This window comes from Gekko japonicus, unplaced genomic scaffold (genome assembly GCF_001447785.1).
Source record: "Gekko japonicus isolate JY-2015 unplaced genomic scaffold, Gekko_japonicus_V1.1 scaffold1034, whole genome shotgun sequence".
Taxonomy (NCBI): domain Eukaryota; kingdom Metazoa; phylum Chordata; class Lepidosauria; order Squamata; family Gekkonidae; genus Gekko; species Gekko japonicus.
Genome location: NW_015161983.1, coordinates 539,577 through 553,450, shown reverse-complemented (window position 1 = coordinate 553,450; position 13,874 = coordinate 539,577). Strand labels below are relative to the sequence as shown.

At 43.5% G+C, this 13,874-nt stretch overlaps 1 protein-coding gene across 1 annotated transcript in view; it reads right to left on the bottom strand.

Moving 5' to 3' along the window:
* The window catches only part of STAC (SH3 and cysteine rich domain), a 97,787-nt gene that overhangs the window by 46,876 nt on the left and 37,037 nt on the right, over positions 1-13,874 (bottom strand). The window contains exon 2 of the mRNA XM_015429787.1: positions 11,093-11,369. Coding sequence (XP_015285273.1) covers positions 11,093-11,369 — 277 coding nt within the window. The remainder of the gene's footprint in view (positions 1-11,092; positions 11,370-13,874) is intronic.

Genomic DNA, 13,874 nt, shown 5'->3' with positions numbered 1-13,874 from the left:
TGCCTGCTGCTCTCCCTCCCCACAGTATGGTGTGTAGTCACTTGCAATACTGAAAGTTGGGCTGAAGGAAAGAAATTTTTGCAACTACAAAATTATGCACTGTAAACTCAAGAAAAAAAAAATGGAAACAGAAGAGCTTTTATTGAGGGAAGACACCTGGACCCTACAACAAAAGGGCTGCCTAGAAAGAGGTCCAAGTCAAATGCAGTCATGTGTTATTAACTCCCTAACCAATTTCGTAAGCCTGGGTTTACTGAGTTCCTCTGTTGGGAGCTTAGATGGATGGTGGGTCACACTGAACTTGATGAGTAACAAGTTGTGTAGCTCTGCCTAAGATGTATATATAATAGTGAGTAGGGGTCCTATTCCCCAAGTGGTGGCGGGGGGATCCCCAGACCTCTGCTTTTACTGCCCAGATATGGGAGAAATTTTTTTAAAAACTCACAACACCAACTGCAGCATCACATCATTTCTGGTAAAAACCCCAGAAGTAACGTAGGGTAGCTCTAGGAATTGCTGGAAACTCTGTGGTAAAGCCAGCGATTCCTAAACTGTAGCTCTCGGGTTTACCGTAGAGTTTCTGTCATTCCTAGATCAACCTTATGTCTAGGTTTTTAAAATCAGAAGTGATCATGTGACGCCACAGCCAGTATTGTGGCCTCCCCATATCCCCTCCCACTGCAACCCTTGTCGTGAGGAGAAATGTGTGGATTCAATAATGCAGTAACTTCCAGGTCTGAATCCAAACAGGGAAAATAACTGCCCCATTATAAAGTGCCAGAGAGAGATTGCACATTCACTTAGGTCCTTTCCGCACTTGGATCTCACCCCTAGTTTTATCAGAGTTCAATTCGGGACACAATACCTTGCATTTATCCCTGGTTATAACAGCATCCGTTTATCCCGGGACAAGTGTGAGGTGAAACCAGGGTGACCTCAATGTAATGTGGAAACTAAAAAATATCACGAGATATCTACAGGGGTGAACTCGAGTGTGGTGTAGAATGTACGTTTGGGGACAGGTTTGAAGCAGGATTTAAGGTCTAGTATGGAAAGGACCTTAGTCATCAACCACAATACCAGTGGATTTGAGAACTAACATATTAGTAGCAGAACAGCTTGAAAGGAACAGATAACATTTCAGAGCAGGACATTTTGATCCCCGTTATCTTTTCTTCCCATCCAAAGAGCTTCTTATGCATCGGGATGGTTTGTTTTTAAAAGAATCCCCAGTGGAACCACTTACATGTGTTCCTGAAGGGAGGCATGCTAGGAAACAGCTTAAAATTAGAACTTGTATTGCAGGGACATAACCTTCTTTGGAAACACACTAAACAAAAATGAAGCACTGGTAGTGAACTTTCTTCTCTGGAGATTGCCCTGGAAAAATAAAACCGCCACCTCCTCAACTCTTGCTAATAGATTCCCACAAATATAGTGTCATCCTTTCACTTGCATGGTTGAGAACATTTGTTTCTGCTGCAGCACAGATTCCTAACTTGCTCTCAATAATAGCCCTGCATGTGATGTGACACAGTAATACTGTCTTCTAATTACTACAAAATGCTGGGGGGTATCTTCGTGCATGCATATGTACGCATCCAATGAGTGTGCGGGAGTGCCAAAGAAGTGCAAAATGTGATTCAGGGAGCACAAACTACGCTTCCCAAGAATCAAAGCTTCTATTTAATTAAAAAAAAAGGGCAAGTTTTGTCCTTATGACTGAGACGAAACTTTAGGAAGCATGCAGTCAATGCCAATAATTGGGGCTCAGGATCTCGCCATCCTACATATATTTCCTCGCCTGTAGACATAACTGGCTAAACCAGAACTATGCAAAATTATCAAAATACAGAATAAATTATGTTATAGAATGTTATGCCTGTGCAGTCTGAAGGATTTTTAAGACTTGTAAACTTTAGTGGAATTCTCCCCCCCCCAATACAACTTGGGATTGTCTAGGCCAGTGGTGGCGAACCTATGGCACGGGTGCCAGAGGTGGCACTCAGAGCCCTCTCTGTGGGCACGCGTGCCATCGCCCCAGCCAGGCCTAGACCATCATTAAAGTGTCGAATTCTCTGCCAAATAATTTTAAGTAAATGAAAGCATTTGGGATTGCTTTCCTTACTTTGTTTGGATCATCTTAAGTTAATGTATGAGTTGTTTTTTCTAAAGTAAAACCTCAGTATTCAGGTTAAATTGCCGTGTTGGCACTTTGCGATAAATAAGTGGGTTTTGGGTCGAAGTTTGGGCACTTGGTCTCTAAAAGGTTCGCCATCACTGGTCTAGGCCCTAGGCACAGAATGTAATTGCTTGCACAAAGCCTTGTATAAGAATAAGCTCTTACATCATGTGCAGTCCGTGGAAGTATGCTTCAGTAGTACAGAGAGTGGCCTCAGTCTAGGACAAAGTTGCTTTTGTTAAAGTTTGTTGGATGAGGGTTCCAGTCTTAATAATCTAGGTTGATAGATTCCAAAATAAAAGAATCATGAGTCCTGTTTAAACAGTGAAAGCTACCCTTCACAAACTATGTTTTTAAAGAATAGATATTCATGACTCTTTTAGATATTTTCTTTCTCCCCCCCTTCCATATTAAAAAGATGTTTTCTTTTAATTTATTGAAAAGCACTAAACACAAATACTTCCCCCCAAAATTAAAGCAGCTGCCAGAATTGTAGGGGAGCTGTTTGCCCTCCTCTTTCACATACAGGTGAATGCCTCTGAAATAATGCCTGCCATGCCCACGTGTTGATAGATTCCAAAATAAAAGAATCATGAGTCCTGTTTAAACAGTGAAAGCTACCCTTCACAAATTATGTTTTTAAGATATTTTCTTTCTTCCCCCCCTTCCATATTAAAAAGATTTTTTCTTTTAATTTATTGAAAAGCATTAAACACAAATACTTCCCCCCAAAATTCAAGCAGCTGCCAGAATTGTAGGGGAGCTGTTTGCCCTCCTCTTTCACATACAGGTGAACGCCTCTGAAATAATGCCTGCCATGCCCACGTGCATCATTTAAAAATCAAAATGTGCCCTTCCCCTTTCAGAATTAGTTTTTATCCATATACAAATGAATAGTGATTTAACTGATGCTTTAAACTCATTTGATTTACAGGACCCCCCTCCCTCCTCCCTCTAATGAGATGACCAACCTCATTTAAAAATACAATTGATGCAATTTTTGCAAGTCTGTGACCCAAATGGCTTCTGCCCAGGGAGGCAAGTCACTTCAATCTGGAAGTCTCTGGCTTTAAATTTTTACTGCCATCGCTGTAAGCTGTCCTGAGCCTGCTTGCGGGGAGGGTGGGGTATAAATTCAACAACAACAACAACAACAACAACAACAAAAAAGCAGAGCTATCAAAACTACCTATGATCAAAGAACGTGCCCACACACATCTTGGAACTCTTGTGGGACACAGAACATTCTGGGATATATGTTAGGGCTTGTTTGAGTTTCACTGAGGCTAGCAAGGACTTCTGGGCATAGTAACTGCTCTAAGCAGAGTGCCTTCCAGAGTGGGCAGAGGAGTCCCTGCATGTGGTGCAGGAGAGGATTTTAAACAAAGGTCAAGCTAGCCTACATCTTGCTACACTCAGGCTCCATCAAGAAATAGACAGAAGGAGCTGTACAGTTTGATTTCCCGTGGCGGGAATCACTAGTGGCAGGCCACAGGAGCAGCCCTCCAGAATAGGGTTACCAGCTTCAGGATAGGAAGTTCCTGGAGATCTGGGGATGGAGCCTGGGTAAGGTGAGGTATAATGTCATAGTAGCCATTTTCCCCAAGGGAACTGATCTCTGTGGTCCGGAGACCAGCTGTAATTCCAGATCCTCGGGCTCCACCTGAAGGTTGGCAACCCTACTCTAGACCATGTCCCTACAAGCAATACGTGGATGGAGAAAGGTAAAAGGCTGCATTTGGGGGCCAGTGCTCTCTTACAGGCGGTGGCTGGGGATCTCCTGGGATTGCAACTGATCTCCATGTGACAGAGATCAGTTCTTGGAGAAAATGGCCGCTTTGGAAGGTGGACTCCTAGGGCATTATAACCACTGAAGTCCCTCCCCTCCCCAAAGCCCACCCTTTTCAGGCTCCACCCCCCAAATTCCCCAGGTATTTCCAAACCCAAGCCTGGCAAAACTAGCTCTCTGCTCAACGACAGGGATCCTGCAGGAGGATGCAGCGAGCCCCCTTCAGCCCATTCATCAACACGCTGGGCATCTGACGGTTAGGGCTGCTGAACGCCTATGTCTATTTGATAGGTAGGGTTGCCCAAAAAAGTCCTGGCCCTTTAACAGAAGCTTAATGGGATGTTGGGGCTGCAGTGGCTCAAGTGGTTAAGACGCTGAACTGCAGGCTGTGGAAGGTCGGTAGTTCAGCAGTTCGAGACCCGAGTTGCCACATGACGGAGTGAGCTCCCGTCTCTAGTTCCAGCTCCTGCCAACCTAGCAGTTCGAAAGCAAGAAATTGCAAGTAGATAAATAGGGACCACTTCGGTGGGAAGGTAACAGCATTCCATGCGCCTTGGTGTTTAGTCATGCCGGCCACATGACCACGGAAACATCTTCGGACAGCTCTGGCTCTTCGGCTTGGAAACGGAGATGAGCACCGCAACCCTAGAGTCGGATTCGACTGGCTTTTGAGCAAGGGAACCTTTACCTTTACCTTTACTGGAATGTTATTTACCTCCAAGCCAGTCCTCTGGGGTTCCTTTTAAAATATGGCATGCCCCTTGCCACATAATACAATGTCACATAATACAAATTCAGTCCATCCATTTATCAGGCTGGGCAGAAACTTCAGGTGGGGAAGCAATGGGGAAGCTCCTTCCCCTCCACCCCATAGATAACAAATACCATGTGTGATGAAGGCATTCTCCACACATACTCAGTTGCCCGGACACCCATGTCTTCAGTTATCAAGGGGCACCCCCCTGAAAAGTCAAGTTAGTTACTTAGGTAGCTTGGAAATATGCATTCGCCATTCTTTCCCTCTCTCTCAGCTGTGAATAGTGTTGTAGAGGATCATTCTAATTGCACGTAGCTCTAATTGCATAAAACGAACATTCAGTATCCTTTGGCAGGGGCTGCATTTCTAAAGGGAAGCCAAGTCCTTAGTGCCTTTGGCATGGCTCTGCATCAACTCAAACCACAGGTGTGCGTATACAAAGACGTAATTTGGCTGCTAGGACACGGGGGATCATAATTAATGTTGGACGCAAAGTGGGAAATTCAGTTTCCATTAAAATATGAGAGCAATATTCAACATCTGTTCCTTGTGCTATCCATCCACAAATGTGCAGAAGACAGGACACAGGGTTATGGATGAGCAATGGGGTTTTTGCCCTTGAGACAAAATTTCTAAAACCGTGGGACATTTTGCTTCACCCAGGAATGTGGGCAAGGGGGATATCAAAAACAGAGGGAAAAGACTCTGAGACAGAGAAAGTGTTCCTATTGCAGGTGAAGAAACCTCTCTCTCTCTCCCCCCCTCCCTGTGTGTGTGTGTGTGTCTGGCAAACTTCCCAAAGGAGGAAAATATATGGGATTGGATCCAAGCAGCATTTTCACTCAATCTTGCCCAGTTCTCCTCCATAATGTGACCCACATCTCACATGGCTTTTGTACATGCAGGTCCCTTGTTTTTCAGCAAAATCTTCTTCTTTTTGGCCAAAGAGAACACCTCCTTTCTTCGGCAGCAAAAAACATCTGGATCCAACCCACAGGGAGGAGTGGATTCAGATAGGAAGTGAGCTAAAATGATGGCAGAAAAATGATACTAAAATGATGGCAGAAAATGGCCACTGGAATGAATTGGTTCCTTCCAAATAGCCATTGGAATACATGCAGATTTCCAAATTTTATTGGAAAGTAAAGGCAACTGAGTACTATCCCTATTCTAATGCCAGTGTTTAGTGTCCGAGTCCACAGATCTGTGCAAAAAGCCACAAATTGTGTTCATGTGATTGTACTGAAGGATCTTTGTAAGATCACCTCTGAAAAAAGTTGATGTGAGGAGGGAAAAGGAAGAGCAAGTTCAAAATGGGTTCAAATTCAAAACCTGGAGAAAAGTTCACACAAGCTTCCTTGCATGCACTATATGAAAGACAGTATGATATAGTGCTTAGAGCATTGGACTAGGCTTCGCACCCTGTCATAGAAGCTGCTGGGTGACCTTGGGTCAATCATATACTCCTGGCCTAACCAATCTCATGTAGTTGTTGTGAAGGTAAAATGGAAGAGAGAATGACGTAAGCGGCTTTGGGCTCTCATTGTGGAGAAAGGTAGACTATAAATAAATAGCAATATATGAAAAATTGTACAGCTGTCACTTGTCTTCCAGTGTGTATTTTGAGAAATGCATACTTTTTACCATTAAAATTTTTTGAAGCTGACTACGTTGCTTTCTGCAAAAGAAAGTGAATGAGTACCCTCACAAGTAACTTGCATCAAGAGAACATCAATTTAATGAACAAAATCTATTATAAATGCCTTTTGTTTGTTTTGTTTCTCTCTCATTCCCTCAGTCTAACTCATGGGTGGCCAAACTTGCTTAATATAAGAGCTTAAAAAAAATTAAAATAAAAAATGATAATATTTATTTCTCCAGTGATTTTGATTTGTTTGCTAATTATATTTATTTGTCTAAGAGAGAGGGGGGGTAGAAAGAAAGAGATAGAGAGAAAGGAAGGAAGCAAATAGATGGGGAGGGGAGAGGATGGAAAGAAGGAAGGAAGAGAAAGAGAAAAGTGGTGGAAAGAAAGGAGAGAGAGAAACAGAAACAGAGAAAGCAAATGGGGGAGGGAGGGAGGGAGGAAGGAAGAGAGAGGTTGAGGAAGGAAGAAACAAAGAAAGCAAATAGATGAGGGAGGAGGAGGAAGGAAGAGTGAGAGAGAGAGAGGAAGGAAGGGAGGAAGAGAAAAAAGGTGAAAAGAAAGGCGGAAAGAAAGCAAATAGATGGAGAAAGGAGGGAGGGGAAAAGAGAGAAATAGAGAGAGGTGGAAAGAAAGCAAATAAATGGTGAGGAGGAAGAGGTGGAAAGAAAGCAACTTTCACACTGGCTGGGGAAGGGAAGACCAAGTGGGGAGGCATGCCTCCCCTTCGCTTCCCCAGCTGCCCTACCAGGAGTCACACAATATGTGTGAAAGAGCCACATGCGGCTCCCAAGCTACAGTTTGGCCACCCCCGGTCTAACTGATTTTGAACAGTTTTATATACTCTGTGGGTTCACCTATAAAAACAGGTAATATGAGGAAGCGGGGAATGTGGGAAGGGGAAAAAGCAGAGCAACTTTAAAATTGGGCTTGACTTCAAAAGATGGACATTTTTATGGTCACAGATTTTTTTATTAATTATATAAAAATTATGTATTCCTTTTGGTTAATCTTTGTAGGGATCCTTACTTTTGACATAGATGAGACATTAATCACAGTGTGCAAAGAATGTGCGGGAAAAAACCTAGGATTTTTTCCATTTGAGTCATTACAGGAAATGCACAGCTGGAATAGTAGGATTTTTTAAAAATAGACACTTTTTAAAATTGCAAGACATTGGCATCATATTTGTTCCTGCAAAAAGCAGCATTCACATGTTCACGCATGCACACACGCAACCGAAGCCACCATACAGCCCAGTTTTGCTCCTCGGTGGCTTTTCAATACTATTATTTTAGGGAATCTTGCTTCTTGCCTGTCCCACCACTCTTAAAATAAGTTAATATGCTATCTTTAGGGCAAATGGAAAAAAAAAATGACTGAGCACCAGAACAAATATTAGACAGGGTGGGATGGGACTGATCTCTAGCACAGTTTTATTCCCACTGACATTCCTTGCAAGGTCTATATTGGTAGCTCACAAATAAGTCACACAATAAAGTAAAGCTAATTTCACTGGGGAAAAACAAGGCAACAATAGTTATAGAGAGCTTCTGGGCCAGAGAGGCGGCCCTGCAGCTTCAAGAATTCTGGGAAAGAGAGGATGTATCACAAAAAAGAGGAACATTTGTCTCTTCTGGGAAACATTTCTATCAAGCAATCTGTAGATCAAGTCTTTCCCAACTCTGGTCATAAATTCAAGATGGATCCTCTTGCGCCTGAACAGTGGCTCATTATGCATGCACATCCTACTGCAGATTTTCAGAGCAGTAAGCCTTTAATGTTGACTTCGGATTCTGTAGCCACCTTAAGCACCATTCTTTCTCCTCAGGTGTATTTTGCAGCTACAATAAAAAACCTGCACTTCTCTAAACTTGTGACGTGTTGGGGGTGGCATCCAATAAAAAAACCTGCACTTCTCTAAATTGGGGTGGAACATCACTTGTGACATGTTGGGGGTTGCATCCAAAGTTTAAAAAACAAATTTACACAATTTCCCTATTGCAGCTGCACAGTAGTGTCCAGCATGCAGTAGTGTCCTCGTGGTTCAGGTTTTACGCATGCATGAATGCTTGAATGAAAGGGAAAAGAAAGGAATGAAGGCAAAGGGGGGAAACTCAATGATGAAACTGACCAGACTATTTTTTGAAACTGACAAGCAGCTGTGAAGCCCCTTTTCCATATTGTGACGCACTAGGGGATTCTCTATCAACCACTGTGAAAGATGGGAAAGAGTCACACAATCTCATAATATGGGGGAACCTGTTGAGTGTACAGAATGCAGGGTAGAACTCACTGACACTGGCATTGCAAGCTGTGATAGCTGGCAGTGTGTGTGTGTGCTTGCCTATGTAAAGTTGGTGGCAACTCCACCACACTTTGCACAGGGCTGCAATTTGTATGGGGGAGGAGTCCTCTGGCAGAAGCTCTGGAGAGCTTTTTTAGTCTTGTCCCACAAAATTGAAAAAAGGGGGGTATTTTCGCCAGTGCCCTAGCACAGCTGCATAATGTTAATCTCCTGCCCCTTCTTGCAAATTTGTGTGGTTTTCTCTTTGTGATTCTCTAATTTGTTCCTGCACACTGGTTGTGATCTTAGCAGTTTTTTAGAGCCTGTTCTGTTGGACTGCACTCTGCCCCCCAAATGGATCGATCCCAAGCACTTCTTCTTCTTCTTTTAAAAAAATTAACCATACAATACATTTTACATCAGATATCTCCTACAAACAAGGTTTAAAAAATAGATATTACTTTGGTCCAACTAGAGAGCCACTTAACACCTTTGTGACTACAAATAAAGCTAAGAAACGCAAACCGTAATGCTTCAAAAACTGATGTATATGAGTAATTTTTTTCTTCTTCTTCTTCTTAACATAGAAATTTTTATCATGCACACATAAATTACATACTTTAATAAGCCAGTCATGGGTTGAGGGAAGTACCTCTGACTTCCAAGTCCCACCCAAGACTGCTTTAGCTACTGTACATAAAATTGAAGTTAATTCCTGTTTTTGTTTAGCTATAGTATTATCACTGCAAAGATTGAGCAGGAGGACTTCTGCCCTGAATGGAATGTCACGTGACATAATCTCACAAATCTGAGCATGACTATGACACAAGGATTCCACCCTGCCACATGCCCATCAAGCAATTCTTAAATTCAGCAGTTTGTAAAAGGTCCATGCGGCTCAGCCACCATTTAATGTTAGGCTTCCAAGACGGCCAAAATGGGTCCTTCCCCACAACATTGTTCACTAAAGCATGAAAGGGAAAAATGTTTCCAAAGCTTTAGGCTTCCCACCCCAGTGTCTGTCTCCTTTACATCTCATGTCAATTTCATTCCATGCTGATGATCCACCCTTTATTTTGTTTGCGTGCAGCAAGGAAAGTCTTCCTAATTGTTTTCAGGCCAAGTAGACCATATGGCTGTCTACCTGCAGCCTCTGGCTTTTTTTTTTTTTAAGGAAGAAGCAGTTAGACAGAACCCAAAATATGAACATTCTTAACCATTTGGAATGGCAAGTATTTGTGGAATAGATCTCGAATCTAAAATGCTTTGTTGGCTACCGCATAACCAACATGCCCTCCTCAAGTTTCTTCCTATTCATCAAACTATGCACTTTATAGGCTAGTGCTGAAGATTCTCCAAGTTTGGGAATGGCTAGTTGGAAGGCTGCGGTTGGTACAGGGAGGGCTCAACAATGTTCCTACATGTGCACACATCCACACACAGCCTCTGAAATCCAGCCCTGTATTTATTCCCATTGAAGTCAACATGAGGTTGCTTTGTATATCCCACTATTGATTTCACAAGTGCTGTCTCTTGCTGTGTCAGATCCAGTCTTGGCTGCCACTGACACAATTACTCCTGCTGCCTTTTTAATTACTGAAAAATAGGCTGATTGGATGCTCAAAACTCTAGGAACTCTAATGGGCTGAGTGACACCAAGCAAGTACTATCTTAATGCAGCCAAAACTTGAGTCAGTAAAGAAAAACAGCCCCTGAAACAAACACTATAAGTTTGGGTTTTGCAAAAAGCTGGTTGTCTTCTATTATCAAGTTTTTTCCAAGGCCCTTCTCAAACCTGTTTAGCTGGCCTCCACCATGAAGTTATTAACCAATAAGGAAGTTTTTTTGCTATCTCTGGTATAAAGCCTCTTCCAGTACAGGAATGGAATTGATTAGAACTTGGGTCAGGTTCTTTTAAATAGTGGCCCTATAGAATCAACTATCCACTGTGGCCTGACTCTGTAGGCCATGAATGGACAGTACAAGCACCTCACATGCTTATAAAATGTTGCTGATAAGGACCTCAGCGAGTTGTTTTGAGGAGGCAAGAGGATAGAAGCCTCTATGGGCCATATGTGGCTTGCTACATGTGCTTTGAAAGGGGATGTTTAGTATGTGGTATGTGTGAGGGAGGACAGGAGGAATTAGGGAGCCATGATTGATTGATTTATTTTTTGGAATCACAATGGAGATTCTTTAGTTGCTGTTGAGAACCACCGAAATACAATAATATAATTGGCTTCATATCCAAAATTCATGCCCAATTTCATGCCTACTTATCTACTATGTGCAATTTTGTTAACGAGTGTAAAAAGGTAATTCTAAACTCCACTGGATTAAGCACTTCATGCATTATTACAGTCTTGAAAAAACGCTGCTCTTTATTTTTCGCAGGGAAAGACATGATCACAAACAAATTAAATAAGCCTTACCAACAATCATGTGATTGCAGATGTCGCAGAAAGTGGGCTTTTTGAAGATGTGTTCTTGGAAAACGTGAGCCTTGTTGCCTTCCTGTTGGTTATGGATCTTGGTCGGAGTAGACGACTGACTTTCTGAGGCTGGGAGGTGGCCAGTTCTGGGGCTGATCTCCGACAACAAATCGACTTGCAACTTCATGTCACTGTTTGTCCGCTGGAAAAAGTTGTCTGCGCTTTTACTCCGCAAACTTTTGGTCTTGAAAGACAGCGACCGTTTCAGTTTCTGGAGCTGCAATACAACAACACAGACGTTGCCAGTGGTAAAGCACTCGGTCTGTTCTCAGACCCCGACTTCTGTGCAACTCCTGATGACATTCACTGCATAAACATTAATGTCATGACAAATAGATGGGCTTTTAGGCCAATCTGGACTCATTCAACATTCACTCCAAACACTCCATTGTCCTAGGTCAGAGACAAAGATAAACAGTGAGCACAGATCCCCATCTTACGTGTTGAGTCCTTTCCCTCAAGAAAATGAACCTATAGGTGATTTATCACAGAATGGCAGCATGGGTTGGGGGAAAGGCCTTTGTGGTCCAGATAAGACCTGTGGGCATAGGATGCATATTTTGAGCCCCTTTGGCATGAGATAGCAGAGGAATGGCTACCCCACAGTCAGGCCATGCTCCACAAATGATAGCAAAACTGACTGGCCCTTATGTTTTTACTTGGCTGCCTAATTTCTCTTGCTATAGAAAGCTGCATTATCTGTTGTAAGAGAATCCACTGCTTGCGTGGAAGCAACTAGAGTTGTTAGTAGGACCAGGGTTGTTGAGGGTGGATGAGGGATTAAGTACACAAAATCTCAGGGTCCCTGGTCATTCTGGGAGAACAGGGCAAGGTGGTTCTGGGGGACATTAGAAGCACACCTGCTCTCCACTAGCATCTTGTTTTCTTCTAAATGTGAGGGGAGGCAGATGGAGTCATCTTGTCTGAAGGCCAACTGTGGCTCTTTTCAGCCCTGGATAGGATTAGACTATTCATATGATTTTGTACAGTTAGCAACCTGGACAAGCTTTGATAAGATGCTTGTGGTGTGTCTGTGTAAAAACGAACCCAAACCTCCTCTCACATCAGCTTAGCAGTAACACAGAGTGCTTCTAGTTTACCTTTCACACCCAATTAGTGTGAGCCACAGAGAGGCATTATTTTCTTGGCTGGTGTGACATACCATGAAATTTTCCTAGAGTCTGTCTGATGCAGCCAAGCAACCATTGCTTACACTGGTCTAGAAAATATTTACAAATGAAACAGCGGCTATTGGCACCGATCAGTCTCTTAAGCACAAGGGAGTGAGGACACATACTTTTGTGAGAAAGTTGAAGTGGTAGCCTATAACGTGAAATTGAAAGCTGTCATCTTCGGGGAGGGGGCGTCACTTTTTTTTTTTGTTTCTCACATTTTTCATGGGCAACTAGTCGATGCTGTTGGCATTGAGAAGAAGGTCTTTCTTTTTTATTGGTAGTTTTGTGTGTGTGTGCACGCGTGTGCCTGAAAGTCATGGTGACTTCTGACAACTCCTACTGGGGCATGGAAGACATTCAGATAAGTGGTTTGATAGCCTGCCTCTGTCGCCCTGCCTTGGTATTCGTTGGAGGTCTCCCATCCAAATACTTGCCGGGGTCGGTGCTGTTTAGTTTCCGAGACCTGACGAGATTGGACTTGCCTGGGTTATCCACATCAGGGCTTCTTGGGATTCTTTCAACTATTAGAAGCAGGAGCTCAGGGGCACTTGACCTCCAGTTAATGGGAGACTGCTGCTTGAGGGTTTCTTCTAGCCAGTGTACTTGACTAGGAGACCCACTCATCTAAAGCGGGTATAGATGGAATGGGACCAGATCAGGGACTGAGTTACTGCCAAGGACAACAGGGGTCTTTACAACCTGAGCAATGGCTCCGTTTGCCATGCAGATGTACTGTGGTTATAGCACAGAGCAAGGGATCCATGATGTTCCCCTATAGCCTTTGGTGTCTTCAGGGAAATGAATCTGAGATTTTTAAAAAATCTTTTTGGCCTTTCTGTTAACTCGGTGACCAGCAAGGTCTGACAGCCTAATGACAGTGCCTCAAGCTGCTCATCAGCTTCCAGTGCGCACTCTCCCAGCTGCCTGGTAGAAAGCCTCCCTTTATACCTTAAGCCTTTTCTCTTTCAATCTGGGCCACTTTTGCGGCATCACACAAAGCTGCATTATGCATGCTCAGTAAAGCTCCACTGAAAGGGAAGAAGAGCTACACAGGAGAAGCCTGAACATCAGCAGGCACTCCAACGTGGAGGGCACATTTCTGAGCGCACAAGGGCACAATGCAGTGGTGATTTTCCATCCATTTCTTTGGGACTTGCCTTGAGATCCACACAGGGTTGTTAGCCTCCAGATGAGGCCAGGAGATCTCCCAAAATTACAACTGACCTCTAGACTACAGAGTCCAGTTCCTCTGGAAAAAATGGCGGCTTTGGAGGGCAGACTCTATGGCACTGTACCTTGCTGAGGTCCCTCCCCTCCCTAAATCCTGCCATTCCTGGGCTCCACCCCCCAAATCTCCAGGAACTACCCAGAGTTGGCAGCCCGACAGCCACATGCTCCAGGACCTTCCATTGATTTTAAATGAGGTTTGCACGGGAAGACGTGCTACTGGATCCCATGTTGCTGGGGTGGGCCTTACTCCTATCCTACCAGTCCAACCTTTCTTTTTGGCCCAAGTTTGAAGCCTTCCTCTAATCTAAGGAGACTTC